This window comes from Antrostomus carolinensis, unplaced genomic scaffold (assembly GCF_000700745.2).
Source record: "Antrostomus carolinensis isolate BGI_N321 unplaced genomic scaffold, ASM70074v2 scaffold9382, whole genome shotgun sequence".
Taxonomy (NCBI): Eukaryota; Metazoa; Chordata; class Aves; order Caprimulgiformes; family Caprimulgidae; genus Antrostomus; species Antrostomus carolinensis.
Genome location: NW_010297541.1, coordinates 17014 through 32740, shown reverse-complemented (window position 1 = coordinate 32740; position 15727 = coordinate 17014). Strand labels below are relative to the sequence as shown.

General features: G+C 37.8%; 1 protein-coding gene across 1 annotated transcript; it reads left to right on the top strand.

The window, feature by feature from the left end:
- Window positions 1-6662: 6662 nt before the first annotated feature.
- Window positions 6663-15142, top strand: LOC104520463 (egl nine homolog 1). Its single transcript, XM_010162158.2, has 4 exons — window positions 6663-6779; window positions 8905-9041; window positions 10435-10502; window positions 12430-15142. The coding sequence occupies exons 1-4, from the start codon at window positions 6663-6665 to the stop codon at window positions 12492-12494; spliced, it is 387 nt and encodes a 128-aa protein (XP_010160460.1). The 3' UTR covers window positions 12495-15142.
- The last annotated feature ends 585 nt before the right edge of the window (window positions 15143-15727 follow it).

The following is a 15727-nucleotide window of genomic DNA, read 5'->3' as shown; positions in this document are numbered from 1 at the left end:
GAGCAGACAGAACCTCATTAATGTTTAAATGTTGTTATCTCAGTTTAGTAGGAGACTTTTGGAGCTGTAGGACTTCAGCTGGGAGTTAGGAAGTGTGTTTTAGGTCTTCCAGTTATGTCTGTCTATAACATTAGTTTCAGTCGCTCATCAGGTCACCTTTTGAGATACCTTATCCATATTTGTTTGCAAGTTTCTTCAGTGATTCAAAAGCTCATGAACAATTCTTAGATGCCTATGTGCATGCATGACTGAAAGGAATGATATTTGGAAATCAACTTCATGAGATCTTGCTGCTGAACACAATGAGAATTGAACAGTATAGGGGGAGTACCAAACTTAATGTAGCTACAGCAAAAAATACCTGAGCTTGTTTGCTGAGTGGCACCTTGGTTACATTCAAGGTGTTTGGCTTAAATTCAAACTCCGTGTGGATCATCTGGCCCTAAAGTATTGGGTTGAACACCGCCACTGAACCAGCATGGCAGTTTCTGGCTTCGGAGTTGTGTCAGTTTATAAGGATGTGTGAAACGTATGTCGTAAGCAGGTAAACATCACTTAAAACTGAAGACAGTAAAGCAGTGACTTAATCTGAAGAGAAGTTGAAGAACCTGCTGCCGAACTGCTAGGTTGGCAAAGCTTTCTCTGAACCTCAATCTGAGGAATCAACATCTGATTGGCAAGTTAGAAATAAGCAACATAGTAAAAGTATTAATCTGTGCTGTCAAATTTTTGATGGTATGTTATGTTGCTTGATTTTGTATGCTTATGAAATACGGTTCTGCCAAAACAAGTAGAAGTTTTCTTGTATTGGCCATTGCACTGAAAGGCCTGGAAAAGAGTGAGTGAGGTAGGTTGGGTTACCACTAGTTTCTGGGCTGCCCAGAAGCTCACGGAAGAGATAAACCATGTACATAGCTATGTGGTGACTCTATTTATAGCATAAGAAGCTATGTCAACGCTGTTTTTCCTCTCTCCGTTCCTATCTGAGTTCATTTCTCATCTCTGTTCTCAGTTCAGTTTGCCTTCCCTCATTTTGCCAAGCCTGCTTTCCTGTTAGAACTTCTGCTGCTGCCTTCCAGCAGCCACAGGAGAGCACTCACACCAGCCTGGGGTGACCTGTTTCTTGTCCTTGCCTTCAGCTGTTTTTTCCTTGAAGGGCGGCTTACTCTCTGCTTGCCAGAAAATGACCCAAATAGCTGATATTTGAAGTACTTTTGTTTGTTTGTTTTAATCTGCAGCTAAAACACAACAGAAAATACTCCTTTGCTAATAGATTGGATGGCTGTAGTAGTAACTTGGTATTAGGAAAGAAGGCTTAAAGATCAGTGATTCAAAGCTGTTGCAATGTGTCTGTCTCTTCTTTATGTTAGCTTCTAACTCAGATTTACAGATTCCCATTTTCTCTTGGGGACATGTGGAGTACTATGCTATTTAAGTTTTTAGCCAGTAAGCAGCAGTTTGCTTTCCTCTTGCAGATTCTCCAGCTGACAGTGATCGAAAGGTATGGTTTTTAATGAGGGAATCTTTGCAGATGCTAGTGCTTTTCTCCAGCTTTTCTAGTTTCAGTGATGACTTCTGTGAACACTTGATTCTTGCTTACTAGATCATGGAGGATATCAGCATAAAGTTTTGCTCAAATTAAAGTTAATATTGTAATACTTGGATTAGCTGTGTCCCAAAGAGTTTATTTTACCCCTTTCAGCTTCCTCTGTTTTAGGTAAGGCTGACAGGAGTTTCTCTCCAGTTGATATTTTCTTTGTGTTGCAAGTTTATGTCTCTGATTGTGAAGAGTGTACAGGAGAAGACTGAATCCAAGCCAAGTTGTGCTACATTAGCCTGATTAAATCAGTCATCTTGACTGTGCTGATGCAAGGTAGAACCAATACAGTATTTTTTTCCTTCAGTTTGATTGTTGTTTTGTACACCTTATAAAAAATCTTAGTGACATGCTTAAACTGAAATGTATTTCCTTAGGACTGTTGTTTGTCAGGGGTGAACAAATTCTTGAACTAGAAATACATCACAGATGGACCAAACAGGGATGGGTCAGATGTTTTTTTCTTTTCTGTGATTCTTCATTCCAGTGGGGTTGGTTATTAGGGTGTTGTGGGGTGTTTTTTTTGGTTGTTTGTTTTTTATTTTCGCTTAATTTGTGGGTTTGTTGGGTTTTTTTTTTCCTTTTTGAATAATCTGTCAAATGACCCATGCCAAGGATTTCCAGTGAAGTCTTTGTGAGAGCATCTGATAAATTTTGTTAGGAAGTCATCAGTCTTCCGTTTAGACATCTTGTTTTGCTCACTGAGATTTGCAGTTCCTTCAGCAAACAGCAAAAGTGACATCTCCTCGACTGGTGCAGCTTTATTTAATCTGAGCTAAACAATAAAGTTATTTCACATTAATAAATTAATATGATAGAACACATGTCTTCTCTCTGTTTTGTGTTTGTGGTTTGTGGTTTTTTCCCCCCCCTCTTAGGGAATTTTATGTTATGTAACTGGTTATTTTCTCCTCTTCGTCCCTAAGAGTTTGCTATTATTGCAATTATTACAGCAATACCTATACTGGCAGGTGTCTAGCTGTGAAAGGAGTGGAGGGGATAGAGGAAAAAGCTTCAGTCTGTTTACCTGCAAGTTTTCCTTATTTATTTATGGGTGAGGCTGTCATACTTCTCTGTGAAGAGGATGGAGGCTGCTCCCAACGGAACTCTCTTTTTCTGCTGCACTGATGTGCTGTGCCTTCCCAGGCTTAGAGTCTTAGCAGATGGCTCCTGGACAAAACTATGGACCATGGATTATTCCCTCTGATGTTACCTTTGTGCATTTAATTGCTTGTTAGAATAATAGTGGACACATTAAGGATGCAGTTGCTTAGCAAAAAAATTTTTGTTTCAATTAGTTCTTCTGTTAACAACTTAATGTTGCTTGTTTGGGCTGATAGCCTAAAGTTAATTTTCCAGAGTTAAACATTTGCAAGTACAACATCTGTATGTGAATGAGCAATCAGCAGCTTCTTAAGTGTGCGAGTACTTCAGTTTGATAGGCACAAGTTGGGCGGAGGATTGCGGGTTGGAGGGTGCTTTCATGCTTTCTCAATTACTCACGAATTCCAGAGGGTTATCTTAGGACAGCGCTCATGTGCTAGGCATGACTGCTTAGGCTGGAGGAGAATGTTGTTGGGTTAAAGAAGGTTAATATTAAAAGTGTTTGCCAAGGAATCCAGTGGGTGAACAAATCCAGTGTGGGACTTCAATATATGCTTTGCAGAAATTCAAATTGATGAATGTTAAGAAATTGTAATGGCCCAAGAAGCTTCACATCTGTTAAGAAAATGCAAGTAATGCCTCGAGTTGAATTCATCGATCGCTTTTATGGGAGAACTGATGAGACAGCTCTTTGTTTTGGAGAGCGAACAACCTTATTGTTCAGAGTCTAAAATGTTAAGAAATTTGGGACATTCTGGTCCTAAATGCCTCGCTCTCTTGACTACCATTAACAGTGTTTAAAAAAAAATTCTCTCTGCTTGGCATACATGTATTTGCTTGCTTATTTATACAGTAAAATGTTAAAACAACAGCAACAAAAGTATGTGACTTTGTTATTTACCTGGGTCACTTTTCTGTCCTTTCCATTTGGGCAATCTTGCAGGACGTGACAGTTGGACAGAAACTCACTCACTGCTTATTATTTCACAAAGCAATATATTTACCATGTCCTGTAAATTGTTAAGTTTTGTGACTTTCCTTATCGTAGTTCAGCTGGGGAGAGGGAATTGTCACACTAACTGGCAAGAGCCGTGTATATTATGCTACACCGGCGGACTGGCGAGTTTGTTTGCTTTCCAATTTGCCGCTAACTGCTGAGTCATTCTTACCGTTATAACAAATACGTATTAGATAAGTTATCACAGCAAAACTGTTTCTCGTCTCTTGCAGCTGATGATAGCAGAAGTTTCAGACTCTGAAGTCAAAAACAAGCGCTTTTTAAAAACATTGACGGTATTTTAGACTCAAATGATGGTATGAAATGCTTCTGATGTTGAATATGGCTGTTCCTTATGTTGAGTAGATGACAACTGGCATTTCCCTAGACTTTGCTGCTTGTCTTCTTTTTTTTCAGCAACGTTCATGTTAAAGATTCCTTTCTTGATTTTTCTTTGGCAACGTTGAAGATTCCTTTCTTGATTGTCCTTCAGCAAAGAGAACAAGTACCCATTTCAGCATCTTATAAAGGAAACTATAGCAATCAGATGCAAATTTATGCTTCTCTAACTGCAAAATTATCTTTGTGAGGAACAGACGGCAACCAAGTGTGCCCTTGAAAAAACCACTGTATTGGCCAGGGAGACCTGAGAACTGTTGTTAACTTTTAACAGTAGGTTTTTTAGCTCCGTGACAGATATTTAAGTAACGTACGTTCCTGAAGACCTTTTCATATCATGATTTCAGTGAGAATTGATACTGTTCTAGCTACTGGGTCTCAATGTTTTCTTCATTCTGAATGAGTTTTAGTAGCTGTTTCACACACATTAATGTCAGAGTTTAATTTACGTGATGCTTCTCAGCAAAACCTCTTCAATTAAAACTTCCCTGTTATTAGGAATGCTGTTAGAGGGTTGGACCTGGATCTACTTTTAGCACTGTTAGTGCTCCAGGAGAGCTTGATAGGGACTTTTTTCACAGGGTTGGCTTTCAGTGGAAACCAAATATCTTCCTCTTCCAGCCCAGCTTTGCTTTTGTTTTGTTCCTATTTTCTCTGTAAGAAAGGAAATTACAGAACCCTTATTACATTATTTGGTATCTTTAACTCACTGTTTTGATTTTTGTGGGTTTATCTTCCTGCAGCAAAACTGATAAGTAATGACTTTGCCAAATATTAGGTCACATTACTTGATATGTGTAATATGTTTACATAACGTGAGACTTGTAATGATGACTGTGCTATGATTACAGTAAAGAGATTGAGAAGCTCAAGTTCTTAATCTCAAAATTACAAGTATGTTTGAATTTTATAGTTTTGAGTACTTTTCAAGCACCTTGTGAATTATATTTGTCTTAATTTTTAGGTTTTTTTATAACCATGGTGCTACTATTTGGCAAATACCGTGTTCTGATTCCTGCCTAGAAGGAGCTACCAAAAAATTGCTTCTTCCCTCAGTAGAGTATGTATGGAAATAGAGATTTTTAAAATGTTTGCTGCTATAGCAAAATCCATTCTGTTTATGTGTGATGAACGTTTTACTGATTGAACTGCAAGTTTTTTAAACTATTTCTCAGCCTGCTCAGAGCACAGTTTCTTGCAAGTAATGCAAACTGTGGAAAGCTTTATTTGTTAACATTTTTAAGAGGGGTGTAAAATTATCAGTATAAAGCAGAAAAAGCACTAAAGCAGTTTATTTGAAATACTTTTAATCTGGTGGATTACATTTTCACAGTTAACAGTTTATTGGGAAAAACTATTTTTGATATTTTACGTAAGAGAGGTTAAAGAGTTTGCAGTCCAGAGGTCTGACTTTCAATTCTAAGTTAACCAGGCTAAATTTGAACAGGAATGATTGTGTTTAGGGGTTTTTTTAGACACCAAGCATTCATTGAGGTTAGTAGTGTATTGGATTGTTGGTAGAAACTCACTTTTTTTTCTTCTAAATTTGTATTACAACTTTTTGCAGATAGGATATTGTCACTGCAGACGTCTTGAGTACAGTGGATGACTTGGCCTCAAACGCTTTGTTCTCATCTCTTTTAAAAGCCGGAAATTATTACTCTTTCCACCAGATGCATAAAGATCTGGAGATGTGCTGTACCACAAACCAGCATGCAAACTGATAGCTAATCAAGCTAGCCAGGCCATCTGTTTGCAACATGGCCACTTTGTTTCACACATCCTCATGTCTGAAGATTCAGAATTCAAACCACCTTCTAGGGGTCTTTCAAGTCAGCTGAGCTAAGTGCAGCATGGGAAGCTAAATATACTGGGAATCATTTGATGTCAGAAGGTTATTGCAGATTACTGTTCGGTGTCTGTTTTCAATTTCTCACTTCTTGACTAAAAAGGATGTTTTTGTTGTACATGTAGGCTTGTTTCAACAAAGATTCAAAGACCTCCTATGTACAGGACAAAACACAAGCCCAAGAATGCACTTGGAGTTATTAAGATGGGCTAATGGTCTTGTCTAAAAAATCTCCTAAAAATAAAGTTTGACACTACTTTTTGAGGAGCAATTATTTGCATTGGAAACAAAGAAATAGAAAAAATAAAACAACAGCTGTCTGTGAACTTGAGTCTGGAAAAGCAGTATTCTTATCACAAGGAGAAGCACATGCTACTTAATTATACACAGGACATTTTTTCTCTCTTGTATTTCATTTAAGGGAGAGAAGTCTGAAGGATTAATCACAACATGGGAGCAGCCCCACCTTCCACACCTTAATTAAGTGTTCCTCTCAGTGTGTTTCAAGCCTTTGTTGTAGACATCTGTTTGTGTTCAAAACCAGTTTTTAACTAGAAAGAGAACAGAGATAAAAAAGTATTTCTCCATTATTTCTAACTTAATTTTTCTGTTGCTTATGTATCAATTACTTCGGAATTAACACGGTTAAAATGTCGACTTTTTCCCCCACAAACAGATAAAATTAATGATCATGTTTGATTCTTTGACTCTAGGCTATGGTGGCTTGTTATCCAGGCAATGGAACAGGATACGTGCGCCATGTTGATAATCCAAATGGAGATGGAAGATGTGTTACGTGTATATATTATCTTAATAAAGACTGGGATGCCAAGGTATGCAATAATTTCTTTCTCTAACCTTTTTTTTTTTTTTTTTTTTTTAACCTATACTTGCTAATGCACCTTTGCTACAGGTCTCTGTTAGTGTCCTAATTTCTGTTGTGGTTTTACATTATGTTAATAGTGGGTATCCTTTGTCCCTTGATTCTGCTGTTACTGAGAGCAGATAGAGATGAGGCATTTATTTTCAATGTTTTGAGTGATGCTAGCAGGAGTTCTTTGACAGGTTGAGGTTGAAGGAAAGTTGCATGTTTTTCATATTTTTTTAAATATACATATCTGCTAGAATCCAACTTTCATAAGTATCTAATTATGCAGCTTATTGTACATTATTTGTATGCTAAACGCCGCACACATGCATGGCAAGTAAATAAAGCTTATTTGAAATATAATATAAATTTTAGTTTATTTCACTTTATATTCCTGTTGCATCTTGATTTTACTGTTTGTGCAACTAGATTACTTAATTGAGTATGCTTATAAAAAGAAAGATGCTGTAGCTTGGGAGCAGTTTCAAATAAGACAAGTGTTACGGTTATTGCTATATCAGCGTAGTTCAAAGCAGCCCAAGTCTTTGTATCATTCTAGACACAGGGTGTAGAATAGATACAGATTCATAACACAGTTCAAGTGGTCTAAGAATTTACTGCTGGTGACTCGAAACTCTCCTTAGGTGTGGTGACTGTAATACAAAGTAACTTTTTAATAAGGATTTTTGTAGCGATTCAGTAGGATTAGGTAGATTTGAAGAATGAACATAGCTAACTGGCTGTATTGAAAGCACGAGGGAGTAATGCAAAGATAGCTTTGTTTATTCCTTCACTGCTGTGCAGTTAGCTATGAAGAAGTTTATTCTCATTATATATGAAAAAAAGAGATAAAACTATTGAGACTTCTGTACTTAGGAAGTAGTGTGGAAGAGCATGTAAGCAGTCAGTTTCTGTGAATTGGGTGCACCAGATATGGATAACACAGGTTGCAGATGAGAGTTTGGTGGTGGTGGTTTGGTTTTGGTTTTGGTTTTTTTTTTCCTCTTTTTCTTATGTGTTATCCATTTCAGATTGGGGCCAATAACATGCACACATAAGACTGTTGGATTGGAAAGCTGAGTCAGAAATGGAAGCACTTGAAGCTTTCTGTTTCTGACTTGCTCTTTGAAATGTCAAATTTGATCCTTCAGTTACAAAATAAATTACTACCCTTTTTTGCCGTTATACCATTTTTGCATATAAGTGCACTGGTTGGACTGAACATCTTTAAATGGAGCTTTGGGGCATTTTTAGTTGATTTACAATTCTTCTCCTGGAAAAATATGAATGTATGCCAGAGTGTAGAAGTCAAGCGAATTGCATTTTCACAATAACTGTGAAAAACTTAGTAGCTGGATATTTACTGTATGAACAATGGTATTTAATTTCCTGCAAAATGTATTTTAAATTACAAATTAATATGTTACCAAGTATATTGGGTAGCAAAGAAAGAAGGTCAAATTTTTAGGAGAACAAATTGATCTAAATTGTCATTTCTTGTTCGCTGATTTAGATCACGATTTAAAAAACCAGCCATTTCATTAGTTCTTGCAGTGTTACAATTTTACCATGAAAACCTACAGTGGCTGTCTATAGTTAGATTTACCAACGTCGGTACCCTCAGTAGGAAGGAGTTAATGTGACTTAAAAATAATTAACCCCATCCAGTGAATTAAAAATTATTAACCCCCACCTACTTGTGCTGTTCTCTAGGCATGCACAGGTAGGTCCAACTGTTTTTCAAAGCCTGGAAGAGATCTAAATTGACCCAGAGTGATACAGCTTCAAGCTTCAGTTTGAAGTTTCCTAGTCTTTCCTCCTCTTAGTTACAGAAACATGGCATAAATTTGTGCTGCTGTTAAATTAAAAAATCTTTTTAATGGAAAAGGGTGAAACTCAGATGTAAAATATGATGTTTCTCTCATCTCATCATTGGCATATTTTTAGCCACCTGTAATTTATATAGCATCTGATTAAAGGCTTTTGTTTCAGTTCCAAGCGTCTGAAATATTTTCAAATATGATATTCAATACTTTTAAATACAATGAGACATGGTTTTCAAGCACTGGTTTTAAATATTTAATTTTTAGGTGAGTGGAGGCATCCTTCGGATATTTCCGGAAGGTAAAGCCCAATTTGCTGATATTGAACCCAAATTTGATAGACTGCTATTCTTCTGGTCTGACCGCCGCAACCCTCATGAAGTACAGCCAGCATTTGCTACAAGGTAGGACTAATAAGACTCTCTCTATATAGTGTTGCATGATGCCTTTTATCAAGAAATGAGCAAATCCTAATGAGAAATAAATGACATTATGAATTATGACCTGATCCCAGTTCTTCCCATGTACAGTTCCAGTTGCACTATGACAAGAAGGGGTTTTTTTTCCTACTAATTGATGAGGCTTCTGGTTTGTACCGTTGGGTGGGTAGGAGGGAGGACTGGAAACACCAGAAGTTTCTGAGCATGTTCTGGGTAGGAGCATACAGAGCCGTAAGCAGACCCCACCGTAGCCAGGGAGTGTTGTCTTCATTATTTCTCTGTAATGGCATTATGCTGTGGTCCCTTCCCTTTGTCCTTAGCACCTTAGTGCATTACTGAGCAATTGACTAGGTACTTCCCTTCTATGTCCTCTTTTGTTGGGGCAGAGGGAGTTGTTTTAGAAGATGGTCACATTCACTCTCCCTTCTTTATTCTAGGTGTGGCTGAGTTTGGGAGTTGGGAGAGGGCTGTGGGGCAGAAACAACTATTGATGCACAAATCTCTTCTTTCTCTGGAGTATTAAAGGAGTTGCTCCCAGTCTGAGTCACAGGGGGAACTTGATTATCTTCTTTGTCTCTCCTTGTAGGGCAGTGAATGATGCTGAAGTTATCTGCATTCACTGCCCCCACAGCTTGAGTGGCATTTCCAGATAGCGTTAATAGGTACATCATTGGAGACCTTGATCCAGACTTCCTGTTGCCCATGTGCACAACACGTTTGGATGAGCATTGACTGGAGCTGTGAGATAACACAAGTACCTGTGCAAGAAGTAACTTGAAACTGCCATCGGTGTGTCCTCTTGCAGCCCTTTGGATGGCTATACCGCTCTCCCCACCCCCTTTGTGTTCAGAGCGGAGTCAGAGGGTGAAATGCCATTTACTAAAGCTACTTAAAGTCTTTTCTCAGTAGCTGGCATTTCATATTCAAATCCTCTACAGGCAGTGGAAAACCGGAGGAGCTGTGTAAGAAGGGGTAGTTAATTTTCTCTTATGGCAAAAGTCTAAAAAAAGAGATTCTTGCAGTGTGACTCAGTGATGGGCTTGGGCTTGACTGGAGTAAAGTAAAAGATGAGGTCACAGGGCAAGGTGATACAGACAGAGACTATATTACAGATTCTGGGCAAGAACCATAGTAACAACTCATCAGGAAAAAGAAGCACAAACTCACAGCGAGTCACCCTTTTAATGACTGTTCAGACAATACTAACAGAAAAAAAAAACCAACTGCTTGCTTTGTGCTTTATGAAATCTTTCTTCTGTCAGACTGCAGAAGTATGATCTTATTTAGGTTGCTTTATGTCAAGTGCTTCACTGTTTTCTTCATAGTTCAGGAGTTCTTTTTCCATTCATTTCTCCAGGTACGCAATAACAGTGTGGTATTTTGATGCAGATGAAAGAGCACGAGCTAAAGTAAAATATCTAACAGGTAATCCTTTTAAGTATCTTCTGGGAGTTTTTTATTGTTTTGTTTTTTAAATAGCTAAGTAGTCCAGTGTTACCTCCTTGGCCCACTCTGTGCACAAAAAGGGGGAGAAAATCAGTGTAACTCAGAGAGCCAGGTTTTTCAGGGAAGGTGATCCAGTGGTTGAGCTGCTTGGCAGTGACTTGGGATATCCAGGTCAGTGCCTTGTCCTGCTCGCACTTCCTGAGGTTGCTCAGTATTTTTGTATGAGAAATACAGCTTCTCCCTAGTCCTGTCTCCCTAATAAGCGTGGAGGATAAATACAGCAGAGACTGTGAGGCACTGCAGAACTGAGAACCTTGGAAATAGTTTTGATTGAATATGGTGATTCCACAAGTGAATACAACTTAACTGGACTAGAATCTCTGTATCAGAAAAACAAAAGCCTAAAATTAAAGTCTGGAATCAAAGAATGGAGTTACTTCCTCCACTTCCAATTCCACATATCTAGCATCTGTTTTCCTTTTCTGGCTTCTCCCTCAAGAGGAAGTTGATCTAATTTTCCTGTTCAAATTAGCATTTTAAGGAGAAATGGTGTAGGACTTCTGTCATGCTTGTAATTGCCATAATGATTTTTTATTTGTTACAGTAGTTTAAAAATAAACCAAAATCAGGTATACCACAGGTGCATATAAGTACAGGGCCAGTTTCCCCACGTTTTCATCAAGAGCTCTGAAATTGATGATGTTGAAGACATGGGGAGTGGCAAGAGCAGTGCAGCTGCTGCCTGGCTGGCAAAGGAACGTGGTGGGGTCCCTCAGCTCAGGCTGGGCCGGCTGTCCCGCTGCTTGGTGGCGCATGTCCAGCGATGCCCGATAGTGCCCGCCTGGTCTCTGCAGGAAGCCTGGCTGGCTGGCTGGCTTTGTGTCTGTCATACACGTGTGACCCCACAGCTCCTGGAGCCGGCCATGCCAGATCAGAGCTGTTTCAATTGTCTCTCTCTGTGCAGCTTTGGTTGCTTCTTTTTCAGAGAGAGTGCAGGGAAAGTGGCTCAGGTGGGCTTGTGTCTGCAGGGGGACTGCTTCCCCCAGCCCCCCTCCCTCTCCAGGATCCCCCTAAACTGTAGGCACTTCAGGAAAGAAGACTGGGCTGGAAGGGTTGTTTAAATTTTGGTATTGGTTTGACCTGTAATTCATCTATATTACGATATTATTCTGATTCCAGTTTTATTTGTAATTAAAATTGCATTCTTTGCTCTGTACCTGCAGCAAGAATTGTGCAAGATGCTTTTTATTTTCCATTGATATTAAAATATAAAATTATAGAATAAAATGTCACAAAATGGAAAACTGTTAATTTTTGGCTTAGTGTCAGTCTAACTAAAGCCATGCAGAGTATGTGTGACTATTTCTTGAATATGTGATACTGTGTTTGACAGTCAAACTTCTTTGGGGGTGTGCCTAAAGGTCAGCTTTTAGAGAAAAGGGCAGAAGAGGTGTGGGTTTTGTTTTGTTTATTTTTTAGCAACAAGTCAGATGGAACATTGCATTTTAAAAGTCCATGGGAGTTTCTTTACAAAGGTAAATACCCAGAAACTCTGGATAATCTGATCCAGATTAGTGGGCAATATCCTCAGATTCTCAACTGGCCGTTCTTAAAGCTTACTTTTGTATGTAAAGGCTGAGGATGAATTTCAAAACTGCACATATGATGTGAAGTATCGAGTTTTCTATTTAGGCAGCCAAATAAATGCCCACTTTCCGAGATGATGAGTAACCACAGCTTGTTAGCTTTACAGAGCATGTATACAAAAATATGTATCTTGCTACATCACATGTATGAGGCAGTCTTCAAAGTACTCAATTAATCTGGAAAGTGACGTAGCAATTCTATGGGCTATATGTTGATAAATGCTGAAAAATAATACCAATTTCCTTTCATATTTCTGCAGGTGAAAAAGGTGTGAGGGTTGAACTTAATAAACCTTCTGACTCAGTTGGGAAAGACGTTTTATAAGCCTTTGATTTAGCAACTCCCCTTGCTACTCTCCCTGATAAATCTTGATGCTATCTATTAACTTTTGAATGTGAATAACAAGATAAAGGAAAATCAACAACAAACCAACGTTTTAATAAAGAAGCAAACAGTGTTTCAATGTTGCATCAAATAGAAGATTCTTTGACTGCTGAAGCATTGTACTATGTGATTGTGACTCCAGGCCTGTGACTGCTTATGTGAAGATAAGCAATCAGTAAGAAACAGCATATGCATCTGGACATAAATAAGTGCCCTACATAGAATTTGTCCATTCTTATATTTTGCCAGACCTGTCATCCAGCTGAATCCAATTCATCTCTCCCTTTTTTTATATGGTAAAAGTTTGAATTTTGGGTAATTTTTGTATGACCAGGTACAGTTTATCAAAATTGAGTCTTAAAAAAAAAAAAAAAAAAGAAAAACTGAAAAAAAAAAAGAAAAAAAATTACAGTATTCTCCAAAATAACATGGATCTATTTTTGTAAAACTGTTCATACTGTTCTCCTCTGCCATGAAAGACCTAATTTAATGTAAGGGTTGCCAGTAACTGATAATCACTTTAATTTTCTTTACACCTTAAGTCAGAAAAGGAGCACTTTAATTACCAGCTAAAAACCTGATTGTTTTATATCATATCTCACACTAATCTTAACTTTTAAAGATTGCTGCTGTATTGTTTTTTTTGACTATGTCCTCTTGAACCTTATTAACAGAAGCAAATCAGTATCTTGCTATTAGTAACATTCAGTTTGTGGTTTTGTATGTAGAATCCACAGAGGGGAAGTTTCTGTCTCTTCTTTGTTTTTTGGTTTGATTTTTTGTTTTGGGTTTTTTTTAAGTGACTGGCACTAAGTGAACTTGACACTATCGGTTGCTGTCATTGGCTTTGGGGACCTGGTAAATACCATCAAGTTGCAAGAACATACAAGGGCTTTCCTAGGCTATTAGAGGTACCCAGAACCTCCTTACGTACTTGACAGAAAATTTTGAGCTTTCTCCCTTTTCTAAAGAATACTTGCCACCCCTCTTTCCTTTGTATATAAGTTAATAGAATATCTAAAATTAACCTTTTTATTTCCTTTTCAAATGTTGGTGTCCCATGCAGTCTGCAAGTTGACACCTTGATCTATTATATAGTATCAAGGAGATGGTCAGCACACTGAAGCTGAAGTGCATCACTGTAGGCTCCTTGTGCAATACATCCTTAGGTTTTCACTTTGCTGAAGGATTTCCCCAAAAAGGCACTGCCCTTTCATCAATACTGAGGTATATATTTAGTAAGAAAACTTTTATTTTCTTTTACATTGTTTTCATTTTATCAAGGAGAGGGGACATCACAGAATGAAAGTGAGATGTGCAGAAACTTTGATATTCTTATTTTTAAGAAATGGATGTTTTGGACACTGATTTTTTTTTCTTCTTCTTTCCTGTTTTTTGGTTGGGTTTTTTTTTCTTCTCCTGAGCTTTAAAAGCTTGAGAACACAAAAGCAAACCTATAAAAGAAAGCATTTATATTCACAGGAGTTTGGGGGTTGATCGACTTACCCACTGCAGTTTTCTATCTGTCCCTTATTTCCTTAGCCAAAACAATGTGAGTGTACAGAAATATTTCTGTATATATTACAACCTGTGACAATTTTAGCATCTGTATAGTTTGTATTCAATTAGAGACCTTTTCTATGGAAAGCTCAGTAATTTTTTATTAAAAAGATTACTATTGTTCATGTAAAACATGAAAAAGCTAATTGTTTAGTAACAAACTGACAGAAAGGGGAAAAAATTCAGTATCGGTATATCATTTAGGAGAACCAACAGAAATCCCAGGTTTTTTATGATTTTGCTTTTTTTTCTTTTTTTTTTAGTAAATTCTTGCCCTTTACAGTTATCTTCCTCTTTCCTCTTTTCTTCCCAGAAAAATAGACAAAATACCTTTACTGTAAAGTGCCTCTGCCAACCTGGCCAAGGAGTGCAAATCTTCATTACTGTCTGGTCTGCAGTGCATTTAGGCTACCAATGAAACAAGCAAAAAAAGCCACCTCTTCTACTTCATCTTCTTTAGTACTACTTTAATGGAGGTTTGGTTGGTTTTGTTTTAGAAATGTAAGCATAAGCCTTTAAACTCATTTCAGTCCCTTCGTAATTCAAACTTCTGCAGTTACATGACGTATCAAATTCTAACCACCACACTATAGGTTTGTGCTTGCCAGACAGGTTTAAAAAGTGCTTAATTTTTCACTCCATGCAAGTCATTACCATATGGTCAACAAATCAGGTCAGCCATTTCTTCCATGTCCTTTAGAAACTGTTCATTTCATGTCGGTTGAATATTCAGTCTTGAGCATCACCAAGCAGGTCCTTGTTTTACAACTATTTTTTAAACTGTCTTATGATCTGTATGTGTCTAGTCCTGGTTAAAGATAAAGCTTCATAATGCTATTTTTATTCATGATGTTAGCCAGCTGTAAAATATGAGACCTTTATCTATAGCAGGCAAAGAAATTCAAGATTCATTTACAGGTTGCCTATAAAGTTGTGTAATTTGAAAAGCAGTGTTCATTATGAAAGAGCTCTCAAGTTGCTTGTAAAGCTAATCTAATTAAAAAGATGATGTATAAAGGTTCTTGAAACTATGTCATTATTTGTAATCCATGTAACTTTTAAAAACTACTCTGTAGCAACTAATTTAAAAGTACCCCTGATAAAGGGGACATATGGATTTTTGGTGGTTTTGTGGGGTTTTCTTTTTTTGTTGTTGGATTTTTACTTATTTATTTAAATAAGTCAGAGCTATTTCTGCTCTGGAGAAGGGTCTGCTGCTTTTTAGACTGCCTGCAGTTACCTGGGTGTGATCATTTTCGTGACTGTTTTCTCCCTCAAAAATAGCAACAAGTTTAGGATAACTGGAGAGTGATGATGGACATAGAGGCAGCTCCAGTTTCTTCACCACTTTCTGACAGGTGCGTGAGCTGCAAGACGAAAGTCCTTGTAAGGTTTAATGGGAGCTCTTTTGTTTTACATGGCTCCCAATCAATTATGAGCCCCTTGAAGATGGCAGAAGAATGGTAAGAGTCTACAGATGCCAACCCATACAAGATGCCACACAAGTCCCCTAAGCTTTTTGATGAGCTTCGTAATGACTGTACGGTAATCACGGAAGCATCTGCCTGGCTATGCTTTATTATCACATTGCTTTAATTATCACATTGCTGAGC

Bases quoted from the DNA above. Each gene is read 5' to 3' on its own strand.
- LOC104520463 (XM_010162158.2), top strand. From the start codon at position 6,663: ATGGTGGCTTGTTATCCAGGCAATGGAACAGGATACGTGCGCCATGTT. The intron at 9,042-10,434 runs GTAGGACTAATA...TCATTTCTCCAG, and splicing joins CAGCCAGCATTTGCTACAAG to GTACGCAATAACAGTGTGGT. The intron at 10,503-12,429 runs GTAATCCTTTTA...ATATTTCTGCAG, and splicing joins TAAAGTAAAATATCTAACAG to GTGAAAAAGGTGTGAGGGTT.